The following is a 12,916-nucleotide window of genomic DNA, read 5'->3' as shown; positions in this document are numbered from 1 at the left end:
AGTACGTTCACGCGGTTTACTGTCTCGCAAAGTCGAGTTATGGTGAGGCAGGAACGATGCCTTTTCCCGCTAGGAAATCACTGTGCTCACACGCTCATGCCATCGAAGGTCGATTCCCTATGCATACAATTCGACGAATAAAAGATGAGTACATCTAGGGAGGCGTCGGCTGACTGATGCTAGCGAACTCACCCTGTCTCCTATCTATCGTAGCCCCCCGTGGAGGGTCCACACCTTGACGTCGAAGTCTGGCCGCAGCGGCGGAAATCCGAGCTCGTGAAACATGCGAAGGCCTACATTCGCGCCTTCCTCCATGAAAAACTTTAGACACGGGACCTGACCCTGACCGCCCAGCTGAAACTGCAGATCGACGAGTGCACGTTTTTTCAGGCATGCCCGCCATGCCGGGCACGAGTTGCCCAGAGCCACATTGATCAGTTCGTAAGGCTCAGGTGCACACGTAGGACGGCATGCCTTGAATGTTATGCCCAGGATTGGAATCACGGCTCGAATCCGGCAGAGAGATGCAAGACTCATTTCACCGGGCAACGCGCCCTGGATGATTACCTCTGGACGGACATGAGCAGCCGAGGTGTCTTGAAACTTGACATCCCACTTGCTATTTGTTTGCTTTTCGAGGCGTCGAATGGCCCGTCGGACCTGGCGAACCTGCTCCTCGATCTGTTCCGCGTGGAGTTGCATCCAAAGAGGTCCGTACTCTGCCCGGAACATGCGCGAGACCGAAAATAGGCCCGAATTGCCACGGGACCCGGTCGATCGAGGGGCAATGAATCGCCTGGATGCGGCGTGGTCATCTGCGATCAGGTAGCCATACACCCGGTTACGGCACTCTTCATCTGGTCAGCGGGGGAGCCCTCGAGGCAATGTCGAACTCACCTGGGACATCGAAGACGGACCGTGGCGGAAGCTGAGAAGGCTTGACAGGTTCCTCCGCTGGCATGGCAAAGAGCCTGTCGAGGTGCCAGGCATCTTCCTCGTTTACACGATCCACTACCACGGTGCGCCGCACCGCCCAGCGCACGAAGCTAACACTTTCTCGGACGATTAGGAACTCCTTTGCTTCTTGTAGCATCTGCGTGCGCAGATCGCGGGTGACCTCATTGTGAGCAGGACACGGCACGGGTACGCCGTAACGCATACATAAATGGGCGGTATGATTCGTGGTCATGGTCTCGTATCGTAGTGGGAGGAGGCGGTAGGTAGAAGGCGTCGCTGACGCTGGCACGTGCAACCAGTCCGCAATCTGCTCCCATACGAACTCCGTGGGCTCTGCTACGTACGTGGCAGGCCACATGTCGTTAGGCAAGGACAGATGCGCCGCTACTGCCTGAAAGTGGACGACCATGGTGGATGGATCGCCCAGGACATGGTCCCTCACGTCTGGGTGTAGGGGCAGAGCGACCTCTGAAAAGCCGCGGCGCTCATACTTCCTGCGAGCGTCCCTGTCTCGCTCTGCATCCTGGAGGGTCTTCCAAGCGTAGAACTCTCGCCGCGCTGTCAGCTCGGGATAGAGAACAGCAGCGACTTCGCCGCTCACGTAGCCTTGAGTGCAAGATAGATGGGAACTCAAAATATGATTCCTGTAGCCCCCTGCGGTTACGATGACTTGAACTTTGGCACTCCGGTGCCGTGTGGTTATGGAACCGTTTATCACAGTAGTCGGGAGGTTGGTCACAAATTGGCCCCTCCAATCATATTCTCCTTTGGGGAATCCGAACATTCTCCAAACCCGTACCCTCGTCTTGTAACCCGATCCGTCAATGGTTGGCACCGCGGCCACCTCGCACTTGAATTGGTGCTGAATAAGCTCTCCCGATTTTGCGAAACACATCTGATCCTCCCCAATGTAGTAGTCGACCGCAAGGAGGGCTTTCTTCGTGTGGGTGCTCGATCCTCGGGACATGGCCACGTGCATGCTTTGCCAGATGTCCAATTTAGTCGCCACGAAGCTGACGTGTGCCTGTGGATACGCTAAACAGGCTAATATCCTTTCCGCACGCGTTTGGAAGAGAACCCCGCAGTGCTGAAGACCAGTAATAAGACGCCAAACGTTTACGGGGTTGTTGTCAACGGCGAAGTTCCAGTCCGAATCCGGCCCACAAAAGCCAGGTGCGAGGTAGTCCAGGAACCGCGACCCCACAATGGCAGCACCGCTCTCAATGAGAGTGTTGCGAAGGCTCTCAGGCCGGCAGAACCATTCGCCCAGCCAAGCTTCAGGGGCTCGGTGTAGTTTTGGGAAGTCTTCGAGGGAGACATGGCCGGCCTGGAAAGTGAACAGGGGATCGGGTTGGCGAGGCCGACCAGTGTGCATATCGCTACGGGATGGGGAAGACTCGGGAAGCCGGACGTCGTCGTGTGACGCTCGTGTCATGGTGGACTCATCTGGTGGACTATGGTGGTGCGACCGGAGAAGGCCTCTGACACGTTCTTCGAATCGACGCATTGCTGCGAAGCAAGCTTCCCGCAGTGTCTGGGGTAAGCAGGCGATGAAGTCAACCAGTGATGGCGTTCGATACAACAACTGCGTAGGACAGTAGCAGGAATGGTAGGAATCTGCCTCGAGGACGCAAAATCAGGTACGCTTGAATTCTGTCCGACGACCGTTGTACCAGGTATAAGTACCTCTGTAATTGTTGGTTGCTTTTCTTTGTGGTCAAACAGGACTATTTCGAGCGGTTGTTTCTTCATGGTCAAACAGCACTTTTTTGGCTGTTTTTGCATGGTCAAACCGGACATGCTCTCGAGCGGGAATTCATAACCTATACTCGGCAGCTGACATCCAAGCAGGCAAGAGAACTCATGCTATGCACGCTTAGGATTAGTGATAGTACAAGAATCGGATCCAGTGCTATTGTCTTGGGCTTCGACTCACGACCTTTCAAGGAAAAAAGTAGATTCCAAGTGGGCAATCGCTTACTCCAAACACGGGTGGATAGGAGATTGTACTCTTCGCGAGCAATCTTTGGCAGTTCCTAATCTGAACGGGATGTGTACAAAGGGTTTTCAGAAAGATCATGATCGACGCTCGAGAAGCAGTCTATACGCTACATCTCCTTGTAGCCTTGTCGTGATCATACCTCACAACCTATTCAGTACTACGTGTGAGTACCTACGCATGCTGGGCTCTCCCGTCACCCGACGCAGATCGCTGGATACGCCATGGGGGGTGATTGGCAAGCCTAGGACAGCAAAAGGCGGGGGGTTTGCGGGCGGTAAACGCCAGGCATCTCGCTTGATGGATATAGCTGGCAAGCCGCGCACGAAAGTGTGATGAAACGAGACCATGTCAGATTGAGGTGCGGTGGAACGTGCGAGCGCGGATGCTCGGACTGGCTGGTAACTCGGGCTCTGTAGCTGCAGGTCCCCGCGTCATGTCAAAGCTGCAGCGGCGATATACGATTTTACGCTTTTCGGGTGGCGGTGCCTTCATCCTACCAGAAGGTCTCCACATCGCGGGCACCTAGCATGTTGATGAATCTCTCGCCGCAAATTGAAGCCTTCACAACCTTGCGATCAAAGATTTGTACAAAACTTTAGATCTGATGGAAGGGTTGTAGAAAAGATGGCACGGTCTCACTCGCAGGATATAGACAAACTAGTCGTTGAGTCTACCTGCGTACTTATTAGAATGACCTCTCTTTTCCTTTATGGAACCGCTTGTGCACATCGAACAGTCCCAGACCAAAGCAACCACGACAGACCATAGTCCAACCATCTTTGTGTGTGGGATGAACCACATCATCGCCATATGGATCATCTACGAAGGCTAGTACAACGCAAGGGCCAGGGCAAAAGCCAGCCGCAGCACTAGCATGCGGTTTTTGCAAAACGATCAACGCTAGACATTACTACGTTGTTCAGAGCAACGTTCAACCAAAGTTCAGCTAGCGGACCATAGTATCCATGTTCCATGAAATTTCCCAGCCAAATGCATACACTATGTTGGCCAGGGCTGGAACTCTCACAGGTATAGACTCCCGAGATGGCCTCGTCCCACTGTAGCTTATTATCTCAAATCTACCGAATGGAGGCAACCATATCATTTTGGCAACATATTCAAACACACCATGTAGGTGGGAGAGCCATCCATCGTATATATGGGAGGTCCTTGTGACGTTTAACAGTGCGCTGTCATACAGTTCACCCTGACTTGGCCGTCTTCGGAAACTCCTCTTCTTAGCATTGGGCGTGACGGTGACCTGCATTATGACGTTAGATCATGTATGGTGCGAGAATCTTCCCCTACCTCCACTTTGGATTGCTTGATAGCGTCCACTGGACCGTATGCGCGCCGCGCCTCAGCAGTACCGTAGCCGTACCACTGGCCCTTGTGCACCCGGCATTTGAGCGTCCCAACCAACTGACGCTCGCACTGCTTGCCGTCCTTCCTAGTTCCGAGACACTGCATAACCTTGGTCGTCGAAGCTGCGCCTGGAGGGTGGCAGCTGCCCTACTGGAAGTTTTCGTGTGAGACAGTTTTTCACTGCTACTTTCAGAAACTCCAGCGGATCGAGATTATTTGTAGCCTGGGGCTCGTTGAATGCCAGCAATGGAAGCCGTGAACCAAAAAGTCTTTATCAAAGTGCAGCTGTCAAACTATGATTATTTCGAAAATCGACGTAAGAAAGCTGGAGACGTTGGGAGAGATGGCTGCGTAAGTTACCGACGCGGGCGAACGGGCGCATGCCGTGTAGAGGCGTGTACTACTACGGGACCAGTACAACTGGTGCACAACCTCTGCACGTGATCTTCCTCAATACTGGATGTCTTGGGATTGTATCGATTACGAAGACGTGATCGGCGTCACCCCAAAGTTGGGCCGAGACATGGCTGCGTGATATAGCCCATTCAACCTCAGCAGACAAACGAGCCTAAACTACGCCACTTTTCGCAGCACCGCGGCGGGACTTCATAACTGAATAACCTCTGCTGAGACGCTCCACTATCGTCTCACCTGATCAGCGGGACAGCCAAACGCCGCCCTGTCTCCTAGATGCGGCACAAGCTACCTGGATGCTGTTGGGCGCCGCGCGATGATTTGCAGACTGCCACACAATGCAATCCAAGCGGGCAGAACTCGTTCCATGGCATGCATGCGGTGCATGTTTAAGCAATCTGACGAAAGCGCCACGCTTCGAGCATCGAGCATCGAGCATCGAGCATCGAGCATCGAGCATCGAGCACGAACGAGCAATGGATGGATGGCCGAGAAACCCCCTCGATGAATTGACATTGGATAGCCTGAGGCGGGCGACAGCGGAGAACAATCTGATCGATTTGTTCTACTAAACGTTTCGCACACTCAGGATCCACGCTTGTTCCTTCCTTTGACCTGCACTTGTCCCGGTGTCGTGACTAGATCTCCTGTGATTGACGCCCTACTGATTCTCCACTGATTGCACACGTTTGGGACGAAAACTTCTAATTCCAAAGAACCTCGACCGCCAATGGCCTTCTCGCTTGGACTCCGCTTGCTCCTTCTCGCCCTGACCCTCGCCGCATCGCTTGTGGGATGCTATTACAAGAGCTCGACGAGCTTCAACGCCACACTCGGCCGCATCGAAGCAGAGTACCGCTCTTCCGTCAGCACCTGGAGCAAGGATGCTCTCTTCCCCGACTTTGATTTCAGCTCCAAAGCACTAAACTGTCTCGTGGTGCGGATGCGCCACCCAGCCGTCGAGCTCCTCAAACTGTCGCCATACAACAACGCAGAGCTTACAGCATCCTTTCAGGCGCTGAGAGAACGATCCCGTGAAGTACGAGAGCGCTTGGCGGAATTGGACGTCAACCTCACGGCTCTGCACCGTCGAAACTATGCAGCTTTTGCCGAGGCCGAGGCCAAGCTGGTGCAGGCGTATATGGATGTTGTCCGAGCATCTGCAAAAGTGGATGCAAGGTGCACGGCCTGGGCCGGACCAGCACGCAACTCGACCTTCGGCCTTGTCCACCGGGTCCACGAGCATCGGCCCTCTCGCCTCCAACGTGTCCTGTCTACGCTGTGCTCTTTCACGACACTCCCCAAGCGGCACGCATATCCGAACCACGCTGCCGATTTAACCAACACCGACAACATTGTGGATGGTCTCGTCAACGCCCTCGTGGCCAATGTTCGAAGCGAGTCGCTCGCCCTGGAGCCGCACCTCCACGCGCTGGTATCTGCGTACCATGTACTCTACCGCGAAGCCTGGACGCTCTTCTTCGCGGCCGACTTCCACTGGAACCGCAAACGCCTCGGTTTGTTCGTCTGTCTCTGGCACACGGGGTCGACGGTGTGCACTCCGCTGTCACTGGAACAGCGACGTCAGAGCGCTGAGTGGAAGGACATGTTGGGCGTTCTGCAGGGCCTGAAAGACGTGCGCGATGAGGTCTTGATGGCGCTGGTGGAGGTGAGGAGGCTGCGGGATGACGTGGCGTATGCAGGGGAGACATTAGCCAAGGTGAAGGCATGGGAGAGGGGAGGGCAGCCAGGGCGCAGGCTCGAGAGGGTAGTGACAGTACTGAGGCGCCTTCTGATGCTGCAGTGTTCGACTGATCCAGCGGAGTACCAGGAGGTCAGACCGTAGCTGGGTGCAAAAGCACAGCGTATCCGAGGGATCACTCGGTGCTGTCTTTCACTGCGCTGGTCGGTCTGCGGCGACCTGTAGGAAAACACGCACGGTTTGTAAGGGACATGGCGGGCAATACTATGATAGATGGCATCAACAGAAACGCATAATGGAAACACCACGACCAGCTTGTTGATAGCCTTGAAGCGACATTTCCCTTTGGCCACTATCTCGCCGCAGGAGGGTTATCATCGTGTCCACCACATCTTTGTCTGGAATTCACCCATCGTTGGCTATATCCCAGGACATGCCCAACTTGTTTGCGAAGATGGCCGCCGCGCCCTGCGGGTGCCGTTCGTGATCTCAATCCGCCCGCCCTCCGGGCACCCCACGTCCTCGAGTGCGACGACCCCTCCTCCCACGCCTTCCTTTTTCCTCCCGTTCAATGGCGATCCACCAACGGACGAGCGCCAAGATCCCCACAGCGAACACGAGTCCCTCGTAGCGGTTCCTCCACATGAGTGATGCCAGGCTCGCCACCAAGAGAGCTGCCAGCATATTCCTGAAGTCGCGGAGCATGGGGCCTTTGGCAAATTCGCTTTCCGAAGCACGCTGAACGACGAGGGATTGCGAGTCGTAGACAGAGCTGTTGGATCGCGAGGATGGCTGAGTGTATTCGGGACGCCGAGCGTAGCGAAGACGATCGAGAGGGCTGAGCTCCATGGTGGTGTGTATGCAGCTTGTTTGGGGAGGGGCTGTGGAATTCGGTCTCGGATACGAGCGTGATTGAGAACGTCCCGGACGAGATGACGCTGCAGACTTGCTGTTCTTTGAGTTCGCACTGGGTCGATGGAAGGTGCACCGTCTCGTCGATACGTTGCGGTGGCGCGCGGGCAAGCTTACCACTCACAGTTCGCAACAGGACTTCGTCCTTTGTTCAGCGTCCGGCGTGACAAGCCTCGTCCTTTGTCGGGCGCAAAACGTGACGGGCCCGTTTGTTGCTAGATGCGGCGTCGCCGAGGAAAGAAGTCAGGCTCGGCAGTTCGACGAGGGCTCTTGTCCTTTGTCCGGCGCAAAGCGTGGTAAGCCTCGTCTGACCTTGCACGCAGCGGCACCGGTGGGAGAAGGTGCGCTTGACGGTTCGGTGCGGCGGTATTCTTCTGTTTGGGTGGCGGGAGATTGCCCCCTTGTTTGTTTCTTTGTGTAAAATGTGTAACGTGACGACGCCACAAACTTGCGGTCAAAGCCTGTCCTCTTTCTTTCATCCTATCTCAAAATCACCACGGCGCTCGTCGGAGCACGTCATCATTTCACATCGCCTCTTCCGTTGCGCGAAACACATCATCCATCTAGACAGAGCAACCTTCGACGCCAGAATGTCGTCCAACCATCGTACCCAGGAACCGCTTCCCCTCCCCGAGCACGACGTGTTTCTTCCCGGTAATACCTCCGTGCTGCCGAAGCGCCGAGGCGCTCGAACCCGCAGCCAGCCTCCTGCGCAGAGCCAGGGGAAGGACGTCGGGCGTGGCGACGACGACGACGCAGGCCCCGCCACACCGGCCGCGAACGACGGTACGTCTCTCCTAGACGCCGACTACCGCGCCAAGTTGCGTCTCCCACCGCGGCCTACGCCTCCCCCCACGATTGCCAAATCTCGCCGCCTCTGGGTAGACCGTCTCGACGCCCTCCAAGCCCGCCTCGTCGACGTTGACACCCGCTTCGACGAGCAGGAAGCACGCTACGATGCCATGGCCGAGCGCCAGCTCCAGTGGGAGGCCGCACGCGCGGGCGACGTCCAGCTTCGCCAAGACACAATGGAGGTGCTGGGCGAGATTGGAGAGCGCTTGGGTGCGCTGGAGGAGCGGGCCGATGCGCTTTTCAAGACAGTGGGCTGGGCGTGGTTCACAGGGGCCGTGGTCTTGCCGGCTGCTGGATGGGGCGTATGGGATGCTGTTGCGCGATGGGGCTGAGTGCGTGATGCGTGCAAGGAAGAGGAGAGCACGTGGCACGCACGTGGCTATCATGTTGGAGAATCTTGGCGAGAGCACGAGCGGGAAGTTGGGGACGCGGCCGGCCTGAAGGTGCGAGACGAAGCAGCAGCGATATTTTCGGAAGAGGCCGTACATCTTCTATATTTCATGGCTATGAGTTGATATAGACGCGTCGTGGTATTCTGTTGCCTTTACTTTCAATGCAATAAGTAACGTGACTAACCTACGCTGCAAATGACGGTATGTTGACAGGGCAGATATACGTTGCCATGCATCCGAACCCTACTGAAAAGCACCCAACACAGACCTGCAGCCTGCGATCTTCTCCCTCCCCTCACGCGCACGTCTCTACCCGCTGCAGTACCACATACATGTGCACAGAGAAAGTCTCCAGGTCATGCAATGGACCCCAAATCGGCTCGCTCTACATTGGATGCTCCAGGGCTTCCTCGATGGCTCCTTCCTCAAAACTGCAACATTCTCTTTGCCCTGTCCCTGCAAAACAAGTACGCTTACCGCTTGTCTGCTTGAGTATAGACCTCCTCTTCCCACCCTATCTTTCGCTGCGGCGTATGGCGGCTTGCGCAAGGTGCTCAAGGCCTGTGGAAAGAAGAGGCCGCCAAGGCTGCCACGGTGCCGCCCCGCTTGCTGCAAAGGCGACCCGCGATTGAGCGGAGAAACGTCTACAGCTCATCTGAACATGACTCAGCACCATGTTACGAGGAGGTAGAAGGATGAATTGTAAATCGATATGCCCGCGGACTGAACACGTATTGTGTGCTTCTGCAGGACCACTCACGCTGGATTGCTCCTACCTCGATGGTCTGTGACTCCGGCACCAACATGGTAGGCTTCATAATGCGAATCGATCCAGTACTCCGAGTCGCAGTCCAGAAAATACAAGTCATGCGGACGATGATACGATGGGTGGCGATGCAGTCGCCGTGTCTGCCCAGATGGAGGTCACGATATGTCATGAGAACTAAGAGATTGGGAATCCAAGCACTCTGCAAGTACAAAGTCGACCTTAGTACGCCAGAGTGCATCATGTGCGATAGGTAGACTCAGCCATGTACTCTGCTGCCACAATGTACCATTCGCCAGGTGAGGTCGGCGTGCGGGGAAGCGAATGATTAAAATCCGCTTTGTGATGTATAGTATGCGTCTTGGAATACGCCTTGCAACGTAGGAGATTTGTTAATGAACCTTTATTTGTGCCCGAGTCGGGCAACTACGTTTGGTGAATCTAGTCATGAAGTGTATAGGTGAGCGGCGAAATGTCATCAATTATTAATAGGATGGCACCATAGCACACCAATATAGAACATATTCCATGTTCATGAGGTCCCGAGAATATGATGGACTGTAGCAGGAGGATGGTATTTGTAAACACGTTCGATTGCTAATTAGGTGCCAAAGTTAAAGTAAATGATGGTGTGTGCCGCCACCGCCAGCGCCTGGCTGCTGATCGTAACAGCCCAGCTGAACCACGCCATCCACCCGACCGCATAGCCAACAGCATCATCAAGATAGCGCGCGGGGAATTCGAAGAGGGGTCCTTGGATGGGGAAGAGGGCGGTCATTTCGCCTTGCTCACGCAGTCAGACGGGATGGAATGGGAGGAGGGGGAAGAAAGTACCCAGACACGAGACCACGCACCAGAACACACTCGTCGCGAGCAAGAAGGCAACGACGGCGAGCCCTGGGCCCGCAACGTTGAGGACTTCGCCGTGTGCTGGAAGAGGCCGAAGCCGATGCAGGCGGAAAACGCCATCATGTTGACTCGACTCGAGCGTCAGTGCATTCTTCGTCGGGGACCAGCGGCTAGATGGAACTCGCGCACCTTGCCGCTCATCGAGCGTCTGTCTGTCGTGGTGTCAGCAGCGCAGCGCCATGCACAGTCTCTCTCCTCCTCCCTACCCACTAAAGGAACGTCAACTCACCTCAAAAACGTACCTATCTCTAAGCCTTACGCTGGACTACTAGTTGCGCGCGCTAAGGTGTTATACACCCTCTTAAACATTTCCAGTGCCCTCTAACCAATAGGAGTAATAGTGGGGATACCGCGATTTTCTTAGATGGTAGGGCAGCAGTAAATAGGGACCGGTGTGGTGTTCGTGGGACGAGTAGGTGATTGGAGCACGCATAGGGGTGGTGTTTGGAATAGTATCTAAACACGAGAACACGAGAGCTGAATGGGTGGGGCCCGTATATATGGAGATATACATGTTTAGACTACTACAGCGAGTAAGCGGGTGAGAGGAAGATAGTAAGATAGATAGATATATTATAATTATATACTACTTATAACGTGCGTGTCATGTCCTATATTACCCATAAGTTAATGAGAAGCCATTGCGCCCATAAATCATGATGTATTGTGTCTAGCGAGGGGTATCCGTAGTGTGCGTCCGTTCGTGAGTGCAAGGTGTGGGGTATCGTGCATCCTGACGCCTATGTTATCTAATCTGTCCCGTCCGTAAATCCAGAAACGCCAACAAATCATACCAAAGAAACCATAGAAAGTCAAAGTTCCTAGAAACTTAACACTTCCGCTACCGCCTCCGCCTTACAGCCCCCCTCGCCGTCCACACACCCGCAAACAGATCCTCGCACTCCTCCTCATCCTGGCTATCAAACTCGATGTCCTCATCCCTGACCCCGTCCCTCAAAACCCCATCATCCTCGTCCTCCTCGCCACGACCCACAGGCATCCCACCTCACGTGATACCTGAGGTATACCTACCTGTACGATCGTCTTTCCCTAGTGATGGCCAGCTCGTACTGCCTTGAAACTAACACAAATGAAAGGGATTGGGTAAAGCTTCAAGAAGTTCAGGTACCAGCATGTATTGTAGGGACGCTGCCGACTTCGATTCTGCTTACCAGTTCAACTTCTAATTTGGGCCCTGTGCCTGTAAGGCGTCGGAGCCGATTCCAAGGGAACTTGGTCCGGTGCTTCACATCCAGCGATTTGGCCTCGTAATTCTTTCCACCAATCCTATTGCACATGTAATGACCTCGAGGTATAGTTGTGCACTCTAGGATAGACAGTCGCCCGACCCGTGCAAAGCACAGCAAAGTAGAGCATGCTAGTAGCACAAGTAGATCCCACGTTACTTACGCGGAGAACATGGTAGTAAGCGAAGACTCAGTTACACCGGCTGTACACAATACCCTGGCTCACAGATTAGTACAACCACAGCGGTTGACACTCACAAAAATATAGACGTGGTGTAGCGGATTCCTCTCCTGGTCAATCCCAACCTAGTAGTGCGCTACTTGGCCAGGTTTCTTCTTGGCAACAGTCTTCGTAGCTATCGTCGTCCTAACGGTGCTCTTCTTGGTGGCCACGTATACGGTTACGCTCCTGCTGTTGGCACGCGTCTCAGTATTCATCCTAGGGGTTTCTGCTCGAGACACGCGGTGAAAGATTGCTAGATTTAGTAATGCGCCCTGCAGCAGCATGCTGCGTACAGTCAAGCTCACGGTCTTCGTGGTTGACATGGATAGACGGGGAAGGAATGCGGACAATGTAAAGACTTGCGACATGGACAGCTTTTCGGGAGGGGTTTGACAAGGGCTTCCCTTTTAGACCATGATAAGCAGCATAACCAAGAAGCATAACAGGAATTCTACAAGCTATAGAATGTCTATCGTACAATACCAAGTCCCTCGCTTCCAAGGACCTTGATTACTTGCGTGAAAGGATGAGAGATGTGCAGGAGCGTCGTTGCCTCTTTAATCCAATAGCTACAAACACCTGGTTCGACAGCTTTAGTTTCGTCACTGTGCTAAGATAGTAGCGTCGACACTACCTCGCTGCACTTCTCTCGATATCATGTTTGGAGTAAATTGCCTTCTTCGTACCATAAAGGCCACATTCCTTTGAAGAATGCCTCCCCACTGTTCTCAATCTTTGAAGGGCCATACCTCGCTTGAGTCCTGCTTTTACTTTCGTAAAGCGACCCTCGATGTGATGTTGGCAGCGCCAACATCGAGGCGTTTGTAGGTTTCGTGAACGTGGCTCCCAGTATGCAGGAGTACAGCAATACACGAGAACAAAATGCCTATACATACTGAGGCTCATCATCACGATGCAGCGCTGCGAGGGGGCGTGCAATGCCTTTCGAGGCATGCTCCCCACGAGCTCTGGATCCCAATTGTGGTTCGATTTGCGAGGAACGACGGGGCGAGGAAAGGGTATAGATCGACAAATAACGCGGTGTTGCCGTCTGATCACTGTCGACGTACTCTCTGGGCAAAATAAATATGACCTTTTACGTCTTGTACGAACAAGTCTGGCATATTTCAGGACAGGAATTGGGGCAAGATAGGGTATAGAAGACGTCAAGCTCT

At 54.2% G+C, this 12,916-nt stretch overlaps 4 protein-coding genes across 4 annotated transcripts; 2 read left to right on the top strand and 2 right to left on the bottom strand.

The window, feature by feature from the left end:
- Positions 1 to 204: 204 nt before the first annotated feature.
- Positions 205 to 2,392, bottom strand: CC84DRAFT_1214372 (uncharacterized protein; the record flags this gene model as incomplete). Its single annotated transcript, XM_018182627.1, has 2 exons — positions 205 to 851; positions 898 to 2,392. The coding sequence occupies 2 exons, from the start codon at positions 2,390 to 2,392 to the stop codon at positions 205 to 207; spliced, it is 2,142 nt and encodes a 713-aa protein (XP_018041489.1).
- Positions 2,393 to 5,468: 3,076 nt separating this feature from the next.
- CC84DRAFT_1214371 (uncharacterized protein) lies at positions 5,469 to 6,584 on the top strand (the record flags this gene model as incomplete). The annotated part of the gene is made up of 1 exon (XM_018182626.1): positions 5,469 to 6,584. One exon carries the CDS (start codon positions 5,469 to 5,471, stop codon positions 6,582 to 6,584), a length of 1,116 nt encoding a protein of 371 aa, XP_018041488.1.
- A 1,358-nt stretch (positions 6,585 to 7,942) lies between these two features.
- On the top strand, positions 7,943 to 8,536 carry CC84DRAFT_1214370 (uncharacterized protein; the record flags this gene model as incomplete). Its single annotated transcript, XM_018182625.1, has 1 exon — positions 7,943 to 8,536. One exon carries the CDS (start codon positions 7,943 to 7,945, stop codon positions 8,534 to 8,536), a length of 594 nt encoding a protein of 197 aa, XP_018041487.1.
- Positions 8,537 to 9,963: 1,427 nt separating this feature from the next.
- CC84DRAFT_1082424 (uncharacterized protein) lies at positions 9,964 to 10,287 on the bottom strand (the record flags this gene model as incomplete). Its single annotated transcript, XM_018173981.1, has 2 exons — positions 9,964 to 10,145; positions 10,197 to 10,287. Coding segments are annotated over 2 exons (273 nt in total), but the record flags the coding sequence as incomplete, so codon positions are not given.
- Positions 10,288 to 12,916: the final 2,629 nt, after the last annotated feature.

The sequence above is a fragment of the Paraphaeosphaeria sporulosa genome, assembly GCF_001642045.1.
Source record: "Paraphaeosphaeria sporulosa strain AP3s5-JAC2a unplaced genomic scaffold CC84scaffold_2, whole genome shotgun sequence".
Classification (NCBI taxonomy): Eukaryota; Fungi; Ascomycota; class Dothideomycetes; order Pleosporales; family Didymosphaeriaceae; genus Paraphaeosphaeria; species Paraphaeosphaeria sporulosa.
The sequence above is the reverse complement of the archived record's forward strand: the minus strand, read 5'-3'. Positions and strand labels throughout refer to the sequence as shown.